Below are 11,360 nucleotides of genomic sequence, written 5' to 3'. Positions count from 1 at the left end.
GTGACTTATTAGGTCGAAGTTATTCTAAGGAGACACCTGACATTGTTCATATCTTTTAAATACCATTGAGCAAATTCAGAAAACGTTTTTAAAACTCAACAACCTGAAGCCCACCCAGAGGATCCTATTCCTACCATAAGCTCTTCTTCCTACTACTTAAGTATGAGAATGACTTCTATTTCTGTAGATTATGTACAGTAAGTTGCACTGAACATCTTTCAGATAAAGGTGAGGAATTCAACATTAATACTCTGCTGAAACAAAGTAAGAGGCAAAAATCAGCTGTTAACACCCAAGTACAGACAGCGTTTATCTTTTATTATGATGACATGATTCTCGAAATCGCAACAGATACCACTTCAGGGTCATCATCCCTCAGGAAAGAGACATTTCATTCCAGAATCTCTGTAATCTCATCCTTTGTCAACAGGATACATCTTACTGCTGCACAAAATTCAGTGCTTAGAGGTCAGAGTCAATGTAGAGGACACTCTGAAGATTTGCGGAAGCATATTACTCAGTTGGTAAAACATTTCCTCAGAAATTGTCTGGAAAATAATAATTAAAAAAAATACACCAGTAAGTTTTGGCTTTTTGCTGTGGTTTGGAAGAATTAAGTCTCTCTAAACTTTGTTTCTTGACATTTAAGAGAACTGCTGTTTTTCAGAAGACCATGAAGATCATTTTCAAACTATGCGTTATAATTCTGTTTAATTCAATCAAAAAGAAAAAATAGACCTAAAAATACTGTTTGTATATTTATGTGACATATCCGTTTCCAGTAGATTTCTTGTTCCAGTGATTGATTATTTCTGTCTACCATAAGCAGGAAAGTGCTGTTTGTTATCTACAGGACTCTCGCTCTCTGAATTCCAGAATTAGGTTCAACTTCACTACCAAGTTTGTTCTTGGATTCCTTCTTGCTCAGTTATTCACTACTTTGTCGAGAAATACGTGTTGTATCATTCCTAATATAACTGATTTTTATATTACTTCCAATAGCACTTTTTAGAACAAATAAAGCTTAGTGCTGGCCATCGTTGGGAAACTTTCTGTTTCTGAAGATCAGCTAGAACTCCAAATTAAATAATTTCAGAATCTTAATTACAATTAACTTCAAATACGTAGAGTAATTAATGACTCTGTGGAAGCATGGCTGAATTCAGTGCCTACTGTCAGACAATATGACTGATAAGCGCCTAAACTTACATAATGCCAGGTTAGCCCATCTCTTCAGAGTAAATAACAGCAAAAAATGTATCTTTTTTTCAAAGGTGATGTATTCACCGCTTGTAAAGATAAACTTCCCAGACTGAAATTTTAGCATCCTCGGAAGATACTACAGGATATCCAAAAATACAAACCCCTCTTATTCCTGTTTTATAGCCAAGGGACCAAACCCACAGCGATTAATTTAAGCTCACACAAAGAGAGCATGGTATAGCAAAGAAATCAAACCTAGATCTGCTGACATTTAACTTCTCATTCCAATGGTCTCCTACATTTGACATGAACTTGGCTTAACCTACCTGTGGTACCAAGAATTGTACTGTCCGAGAAATTCCTCCATCCCACGAGGCCATTTCCATCATGAAACCTAAAAAGAAGCATTCATATTATATGCATTACTTATGCAATCTTCCCTGTCAATGACATCGTTATCAAGCAGTGAGGGAATTTTCACATACAATTAGGATTTTACCTGCCTTAACTAGGCATGTCATTAGTCACATTTAAATCAGACATGGCCAATCTCCTGACTGAAATCCGCTCCAACTGAAAAATCTAATGAGGAGTTAAGGAGAAAATCAATAAACCCTTGAAGAGCAGAATAACCAGTCCTACTGTTCTAGCCAGAAGAAACAAGAGGTTTCTCCACGTGTGTGTTATCAGTTCTTTCAGCGTCTTGCTTCCATTAAGAAAGAGCTCTTTCCTTCAGCTCTGATGTGATCACATCCACATGAATAAGCACAAGCCTGTTGCCAAAAGTACACTGACAACCTGGCAGCAACACAAACTACCTGGACTGACTTATATGAAAAAAGCTCAGTACTCCTTTATTGCTCAAGTTACAATACTGCATTTTTATGTTAGCATTTCCTTACAAATGAACTACAAGGTTCACAGGAACACACTAGTGGCAAATAAAGATACTCAGAAAAATACTTGTTTAATGAAAGTGGCTATGTGAATGATATACCATTGTGAATTACTAAAGGTCACACTAGGAAGAGGTTCCTTGAGTAGGTGGTAGAAGGAACATTAACGTCACTAACATTTTAAATACTCTAAATGACTGCTTAAAGTATTTAAGTGCAACACACAAGAATGCAGTAAATAATACCACTTGGAAAGACAGAAAACCAAGCTGAGTCACGAGGACTTTCCAGCAAAGAGATGAATTAGCGTATAAACTACTCTTGGAAAAATGTGGGGAGTCCTCACTGTTTGAGGCAATCAAAATACAACAGACACTGGAAATTATACCGCAGAGAATCGCCAGCTCTTGACCTCCTTCAGAGATTGCTGAAAGCAGCAGTAAGGGCTTTTTCTTCTACTGTCTACGTCTTAAGTTGTAAAGATACTTTTGAAACATTTTTAGTCTCCCTTCTAAGTGTCTGAGACTATTTCCTGGTAAGACAGTTAATAATTTTAAAGAGACAATATAAGTGTATGTTTTAACAAATGATAAATTATTGACAAACATCTCTTTTGGGGGGAAAATATACAGCCTGAGTTAAGGTTGGATGTCACCAAATGTAACACAAAAAACTCCAGCTGATTCACTAACCTACCTTTGACGCACTTGAACACAAGCTCTGCCCTCTTCAAGCACCATGGAATGGTCATTTCCTAAAAATTAATAAAAGAAAAGCCTCAATACCCAATGGATCTAACCAACAAGAGTGGCAGAGAAATTATTAAAAATAATACATTTTTGCCATAGAATCACATTTTCCCATCAGGTATTCAAGCAGCATTACAGGCCATGAAGAGGGAATCAGTTTTTCCGAGTACTCTAGGCAGGTGGTAGATACCCGATAGGTGACCATAAGAGAACTGCAACTGCTTATTGGTAGCAGAGCCCAGTGTCAGAACAACCTATAATTTTTAAACTGAGATGTCAAATAAAAATGTTATTGACAATCCTATTAATGTAATTGGAAAATTATTTAATTCCTCTGTGGAACTTCAGAAAAATCTATACTATCCAATGGATAACTGTCAGATTCGTGCTTCAGCTAGCCAAAGACAGGCTCCCGACCACATCTTAGCAGCAGTAACTGATGATTCGTAGCTGTTCTTGGTGATTCTGGTTAAGGTTAACTGGCACATCCACCGCCTTCAGCAAAAACCTGCTCTCTAATATCAGAACTGGAAGAAGCCCTTCTCCCCTAAAGACGCATTTATGTTGAGAGTTCAAACAAACAAAATCGATCTTCATCTGATGGAGGAGTTTTAGATATAAACAGACAGCAAATTCTTACCCAAAGTTAAATACCAAGATGGGATATGAAAACCACACTGCTTTAAGATATCTTAACACACAACCACAAGCACTGATCTAAATAATTTAAGTAACAGTTTAAATGCTTTAGTACATTAAACATTCTTTGGCTGTATGCTACAAAATGAATTGTATCAAGATGAATATTCCTAGTCAGTGACAGAATGACTGTCACTGTAAACAACTGGCAGAAAGAAAATAGTACCTATTGTTCTGATGTACTCTTCAACATCAAAACGGGCACTTTCTAGTCTGAATACAGCAATATAGACATGGAAACAAATTTCTCACTCTATGTACCTTTCCAAATTTACACTTTGCATAATTTTCTACCCAGTAAAGCCAGCCTTTATTTTGCAATGCCAAATACTGTGCAGTCTGTCATTTTAAAAGAGCTTAATTTCAGGATTTAAAAAGAGTTATTTGAGAAGCAAGGTTACCTAAGAATGCCAGCTGATAACACCAAAACACTATACTGAACGTGGCTGCATTAAACAACTACTGAAAGCCAAAGTTCCTACTTAAGCAGCAGTATCTCCTGTCACCCCCAAAATACACAATACGTTAAAACCAGCATAAGCTAGAAATGACTTATCAGGATGTAATTTCACTGCATCAACAGACACTGCTTTCAGGGTATATAACACATTAATCAGACAGAACAATGCTGGACAACATTTTTTTTTTAATTTGTAAGCTTTCTGGAAGAAATACTTGATATTTGTTATAATTCATCTGCCTGTGTGTGCTTTGGGTCACAAGTATCATAGGCGCCCATTATCAGTTTTGATCACTGTTTTGGCTTAAGTAAAAAACAAGTGTCTAAAAAGAAAGGTCCTGTTGCTCTGAAGGCAACTCAGGAGTACCTTGCATAATCAATAACGGGAACTAAGCCTTAAAAGGACTGATCGAAACAGCAGGATATGACACTATCCCTTGGACTATTTCAGAGGAACATAGATGTTAAATCTTGTGGGCGCTCAGGGAAATAACAGGTTGAATCCACAATGTCACTGCATGCAAGCCACAAGAACTGAAAATGACAGAGTAGCGATTCAGTTCTAATCCATCTTTAACAACCCAAGTTCTCATGATTTTGCCTTGTTATCAGGATTTTTCTCTATATGCAAACTAAACAACACTTGTGGAAATGATGAAGGATTGGCTAAGTACCAATTCAAAATACAGTGCTAGGGGATAGGAAAGAAAGCAAATACACCATCCCCTACAGTGAGCTTTGGTTAACAGCATTTCAAGCAAGTAAAAAACCACCAGGGACTTTTGGTTTTGTTTACTAGCAGAGACCACACCTCGCTCCTTTTTAGGAAGCCATGATTTCTTCTCAAATTAAGATTTACCCTGCTTACTTACAAAAAAAAAAAAAAAAAAAGGCCAACTTCACTGATTAGAAAGATATGCTGGATACCTTTTCATTCTAGCAAATCTGTGGCAGACTCACTACACGGGGCTGCTGTTTTTTATAAAGTAAACAGCTTGTGCCTTCACAGAACAATGCTGTAACCAGGTAATGAAAACATTAAAGTCCTCAAATGTCTTGTGGGACAAAGACTTCAAACCAAATTTCCATGGCTAATTTTGCTAAGTTAAGAATTAGCAAGATGTTTACTCCAAGTATATCTCTGCAAATCCTGAACAGCGTGTGAGCAGCTACACATTTAAAGGCAGGAAACTCAAGACGAGAAATATTCGAGGTTAACACACCCATCAATAATCTCTCTATATACATAAACCATGTTCATAAACATCTGTTACACTGCTTATACTCCCTTCATTTCCACTTTTTTCCAAAATATTTGTGTCTTAACTTATGGTAATAGAGGCAGCGGCCCGAGATCCCTGAAGAGTCACATCTTTCTCAGTGTTGCTGTGCGGACAGCAGCAATGGCTCCTATGTTGCAACTGCCAAGGAAGTGTGTCAGCTCTAGCATTTTTAGCGATGCCACGCTGTTAGAGCCATTTCACTCCCCAGTTTATATTAGATTCAGAACAGTGAGCAGACAGTAATGCCCCAGTTGTCCTGAATTTGAACTTGTCTGCTTTTGTCTTTCTCAAGTATCAAACCCAGTTTCTTGGCTTTGTTTAACTTAATGATCAGAACAGAGAAATCTGGTTTTGTTGTTCTCGTCAGAAGAAAAACTAAGGAAAGCAGAATTCCTAATTCTTTTTCACAGAAAAAAAATAGCTTTATATGAAGGTCCAATAATAATGAAATGCAATGGCTTCATTGAGATCAATACACTCATTACTTCTGTGAGGTTGTAAACACCACTCTTCCATCCATAAAAGAAGAAAACCTTTGAGAAAAGCACAGAGAAAACTCATGATGAATGCCTGTCACAGCGAAGCATGCAAACATCTCTGCAGCTGTGCTCCTGGTTAACCACTTTACAAAAATGTTTTTATGTAGGTGGTAAATGCAGATTCAAAACTGGGGCTACTGAAGGCACCAAGTTCAGGTTAACTTTCAGAAATCTGTTATTATTCACTTTTCCCTTAACAACAAGTTACATGTGTGCGTGTTTCAAATTAGGTCAGCCTGCTGCAAAGCACTGTAATAAGCAATGCTGCCAATGCAATTCACACCATGCAGTTTTCGCTAAACATACACTTATCCTACAGGTCACTTTCGCTTACTCTGCAACAACTGAAACCTTAATATAAAAGGTAAATTGTTTTACTTGGACCTTTTAAGAATCCAGCACTAGACAAGAAGATAATTCTTCAATTTCACACATCCAAGCAACAACACACACTCAAAGTACATTGAACATTTCGTCTTGTGCTTTGTTTGTATTTTAAAATGCAGATATGCAAATAAAAGCTAAAACTAACAAGGTTTAAAGAAAAAAAAAGTAATATAGTCAGATGTCAACTTGATTAAGAAAAAAAAGTCCTTAACTTCATGAAGCACAGTAACCAGGTCCCATGAGTAACCCAGGCTGCTGTCCTGCAAGTTGATTACTTGCATTTGTGCCCCAATAAAGGTCTTGATACCACAGATGAACAATTTCAGAAACAACATAATCTGTTCTTAAAAGTCTACTTTTACGTATGAAAGTATAACCTTTAGAAGCTTCATTACTGGACATTTTTAACTTTTACATTGCTGGCACTTTCACAATAGTACGCCCTGATCTTGCAAAGGAGGGCACTTCTACACTAAGTTCCAATCAAATTCTGTTAAAAAAAAAAAGTCACTGATAAAGGTAATCCACTGGTGAACCTTTACCTTGTTGTGAGTCAGGCACTTTCAAAGGAAAGGCAGTATCGAAATTTACAAGCAAAAAATCTAAGGGTTCTTTAAAAAACCCATAACAGACTATAATAAACCATGCAAGGGTATCAGTAATGGCAGCATTATCCTATTTTTCTCATTTCTTTAAGTTTCTAGACTTTTCACCCCCTAAGGAGTTGAGGCATATGGCCTGTCCACTCCTTCTCCCCCCTACCTCCCTACCCCCTTCTCCCCTCTGCTAGGATCCTGTGAGCCAGATGTAACAGAGGAAAGAGGTGATCAATGGTGTTAAATTACTATGCACTGCGAAAAGTTACAGTTGAGTAAGAGACAAGTTCCACACATTAGTGTCTCTCTGGAGAAGAGAACACAAACGCTCAGCGCAATAAATAAGCACACTTGTATCTACAGAGAGCCTCAGCAATATGCTGCTTCTTGCCCAGCTGGTATTTGGGGGACGTAGAGAGGAAGCAGCGACCAAAATTAAGGATGCAAGTGATCAGGCAGTGAAGAAGGAGACAGTTCAGAGCAAAGATGAAATTTGGCTGCTGCTGTGTAGGGCTGAGGTGGTGTTCAGAGATACAGAACTTTAAGCCAAGTTTTGCTAGTTCTACTGCTTATAAAACTTAGTTTTAAGGTTTTATAACTAGCAACAAGTAAAACTGCGGATCTGGTATCACTATCATATCAGCGACTCTGAAGATATAGTTTCTAAGCAAGAGCTGTTGCCAGAAGACTGCCAGGCATGTAGTCCCATCTTTCATTCATACTTGTGCAACCGTGCCATGATTTGGATCAAGGATGTGAAGTGTCTGAAGTGTGGGGTGGGAATAAAAAAAACAAAGTGATTCAGCTGGCTGAAATGTTTCTAACTGTTTCAGTTCCTTAACTTGGGTCACGCTATAGATGAGTGCCAGCACAATGATATGGCAGGAGTGTGTGACACGGATAAACTGTCCCACTTGATTTAAACCAGCACGAAACACACCCTTGGGAAAAAACACTTTTGTTGCATCCTAGAAGACAAAACCAAACAAAATTTTCACATTTACTTACTTCTGACATATCGTGCACCAACAGGAGAGGAATACTAATGGTAGTAATGTCGTGTGTGCAGCAAACTTTGAGAATGTTTCTGAGTCCCATGATTGCAGGATCCCGAGCAGTTATGTTACCGGATCTTACATTATCATCCACACAGAGGTGAAAAGCAACATGAATTTCAGAAAGATTTGAATGGCGTGTGATGTAGAACTCCCCTACAGAGTAATAAAAACCAAGAAGGCAAGATATCACGGTGGTGATCTGTACTGAAATACAACTGTTACGCAATGTAAAGATAGGCTCAGTTAAGACAAAAGGCAAACACAAATATACAACAGAGATCTGAACACATACAGAAGCAGACTAAAAAAAAAAGTTAGAAACCAACTGATCTAAAATCTCTTGGAATATCATTGTTTTACATTCATCCTACACTCACTTCCCTGCTTTGATGGATTCCACTGGCATCACGGACACCTGGTGTAATAAGACATAACAGTGCCAGTACAGGCGGATATGATCTATATATAGCATGAAACAGAAAAACAAACACAGCGGAGCTGTAATACTCAAAATACATAATGTAAGCACTGAATTGCAGACAGATGTGGGAGGCGGAAATACCAAAAATGGATGGGTTAAAATAAAGGATGCAAAAGGTCTGTGGAAAAATCTATAGGGGGTTACACAACAGCCGAGACATGTACTGGAAGACAAAGGTATCAATGATCATCAGAATTTAAACTAATTCATAGTACGAGTTGTTTCCAAAAAATTATCAAGACATCTTGTTGGGGGTATTTTTAGACTTGGTATTCATTTATCAAAGGTAGAGAAAGAGTAAGGGGCAGTGTAACGCAGGTCTCTTCATCTTACCTTTCTGCTGGAGATCAAAAGTCTACACTACAGCCAACAGAAAAGCAGGTATGCCACAGCCCTACTGTTTCAGTCAACAGATAAACATCTTTCCTCAAACCTATTTTCACTGGTCATTAAAGTTAAGATACCACCTTTGTACTGGGACAGCTGAAGAACAAGTACGTACTTGTTCCTGCATGACTGCTAAGGACATAGTAATCCCCAGCAATAACCATCTCGGAGTAATAATACACAAACCACCGCAGCAAGATTCACTTGAATTTATCTGTTAAGGACCCAGCTGATTTAAAATTCACTTACACTAACAAGATCTAAGACACTCATCAAAGCAATTTTAAGAAGCCCTCTTACCCAACCAAGGGTTGTATTCATTTAACTCCTTCCCCCTCCAACTGTGTATTAATATTCAAATTCCGCAGAAGCTTTCCTTCCTAAAAATTGTAATATATACAGAAGACACTTCCTCTTTGAGAGGAATGGATTTGTACATTCTCAAAGTTAAAAAATACATTTTAAAATATTTGATCACAACCGTGACAGATATATAACTATTTTCAAAAACAAAATTAGTTGCTAGTATTTAAGTTTCACCTTTTCCCAAGACGCTCAGAGATCTTTTTTTCACCCTCAAATTGGGAAAAGAAATTTTGGGCATAGAGAAGTTAAGTGATTTGCCCCAAGTCACATGATGCAGTGGCAAAGCTGGGAATAGAAACCAGATGTCCTGACACCCAGTTCTCTGCCTTAGCCACAAGAACATCCTTCTCCTCTGATTGAGGTCAACTTGGGTTTAGTTTATAATTTATGTTCTGACTTTAGAGCTAAAAATGTGCATCTATAAAATACAATTTGCTTTAAGAAGAGTAGGAAAATGCCACAGAACTCACCCGGCAAAATATTTGACTGGTTTCGCTCGATATTCTTTAATTTATCTTCACTTCCACTACTTTTGTTTTCTGTATATAAATACATAGCACAAATATTAAACATATCATCTATTAATTATGCTTTGGCATGAATGTTTGATGTACTGAGATAATATCTGGCCTGAATTTTTACCATAAAGTTACCACGAAGTCCCCAAAAAGCAGTGGGGATGGACAGGAAGTGTTTTTGCTGTCTTCAGTAGACACTGAACAGAATCCTATCTCAAATCATTGGCTTTCTTGTTTAATCATCCTATGATACCTCTTCATCTGAACAAAAGAAAACACAGTATTCTCAAACATAATACTAAACTTTCCAAATGGCCCCCACAACTACATAGTTACTTGCTATTGCTTTTTAAACAATGTAACTATTTAAAACAACTTTATTCCTAGTATTGCAGGAAAAAAAATCAGAGATTTACATAAATCAGCAGTATAAAACCAGCTTTCAGTATTTTCCTAAGACTATAGCAATAGACAGGTTCCTAAGAAAACTTGTTTCTCTACGTACTCTTATGAATCTATTCATGTTGCTGACATATTTAAACCACATAAGTAGTTCTCTGCAAGAAAAACAGTTTTGTGATATACAAGTAGGGCCTTAACTCCATGTGGTCAGAAAATTTCACAGCCATTTGTACATATAATTGCAAAGTAAACCATTCACAGAGATTTGGTCAGCACTAAAATGTATACACATTTAGTTAATTCACTCCGTGCCTGGGAAGATCATGGAGCAAATCCTCCTAGAAGCTATGCTAAGGCACATGGAGGACAGGGAAGTGATTCACGACAGCCAGCATGGCTTCACCAAGGGCAAGTCCTGCCTGACCAACCTAGTGGCTTTCTATGATGGCGTGACTAGATCAGTGGACAAGGGAGGAGCTATGGACATGATCTATCTGGGCTTCTGTAAAGCCTTCGACACAGTCCCTCACAACATGCTTCTCTCTAAATTGGAGAGATATGGATTTGATGGGTGGACTGTTCGGTGGCTAAGGAATTGGTTGGAAGGTTGCAGCCAGAGGGTAGTAGTCAATGGCTCAATGTCCAAGTGGACGCTGATGATGAGTGGTGTCCCTCAGGGGTCCATACTGGGACTGGTGCGGTTTAACATTTTCATCAGTGACACAGACAGCGAGATCGAGTGCACCCTCAGCAAGTCTGCAGTCGACGCCAAGCTGAGTGGTGCAGCTGACACACCAGAAGGCCAGCATGCCATCCAGAGGGACCTGGACAAGCTTGAGAAGTGGGCCTGTGTGAACATCATGAGGTTCAACCAGGTCAAGCGCAAGGTCCTGCACTTGGGTCAGGGTAACCCCCGCTATAAATACAGGCTGGGGGATGAGGGGATTGAGAGCAACCCTGAGGAGGACTTGGGGGTACTGGTGGATGAAAAGCTGGACATGAGCCACCAGTGTGCGCTTGCAGCCCAGAAGGCCAACCGTATCCTGGGCTGCATCAAGATAAGCATGGCCAGCAGGTCGAGGGAGGTGATTCTGCCCTCTCTGGTGAGACCCCACCTGGAGTCCTGCATCCAGCTTTGGAGCGTGGACCTGTGGGACTGGGTCCAGAGGACAAAAATGCTCCTCGGGCTGGAGCACCTCTCCTATGAGGGACAGGCTGAGAGAGTTGGGGCTGTTCAGCCTGGAGAAGAGAAGGCTGCAGGGAGACCTTACAGCAGCCTTCCAGTACCTGAAAAGCACCCATAGGAAAGATGGGGAAAGTATTTTCAGCAGGGCTT

The 11,360-nt window shown here is 38.9% G+C and overlaps 1 protein-coding gene across 4 annotated transcripts in view; it reads right to left on the bottom strand.

The window, feature by feature from the left end:
* Window positions 1-297: 297 nt before the first annotated feature.
* Window positions 298-11,360, bottom strand: part of FERRY3 (FERRY endosomal RAB5 effector complex subunit 3) — a 23,983-nt gene continuing 12,920 nt past the window's right edge. For all 4 annotated transcript variants that reach the window (XM_075441659.1, XM_075441675.1, XM_075441684.1 and 1 more), the window contains exons 11-15: window positions 9,575-9,643; window positions 7,821-8,023; window positions 2,796-2,853; window positions 1,530-1,597; window positions 298-548 (exon numbers count right to left, since the gene is read on the bottom strand). In XM_075441659.1, the coding sequence (XP_075297774.1) occupies window positions 456-548; window positions 1,530-1,597; window positions 2,796-2,853; window positions 7,821-8,023; window positions 9,575-9,643 (491 nt within the window). In that variant the 3' untranslated portion in view covers window positions 298-455. The remainder of the gene's footprint in view (window positions 549-1,529; window positions 1,598-2,795; window positions 2,854-7,820; window positions 8,024-9,574; window positions 9,644-11,360) is intronic.

This window comes from Opisthocomus hoazin, chromosome 1 (genome assembly GCF_030867145.1).
Source record: "Opisthocomus hoazin isolate bOpiHoa1 chromosome 1, bOpiHoa1.hap1, whole genome shotgun sequence".
In the NCBI taxonomy this organism is placed as follows: domain Eukaryota; kingdom Metazoa; phylum Chordata; class Aves; order Opisthocomiformes; family Opisthocomidae; genus Opisthocomus; species Opisthocomus hoazin.
Note: the sequence above shows the minus strand (reverse complement) of the source record. Positions and strands in the feature narration are given on the sequence as shown.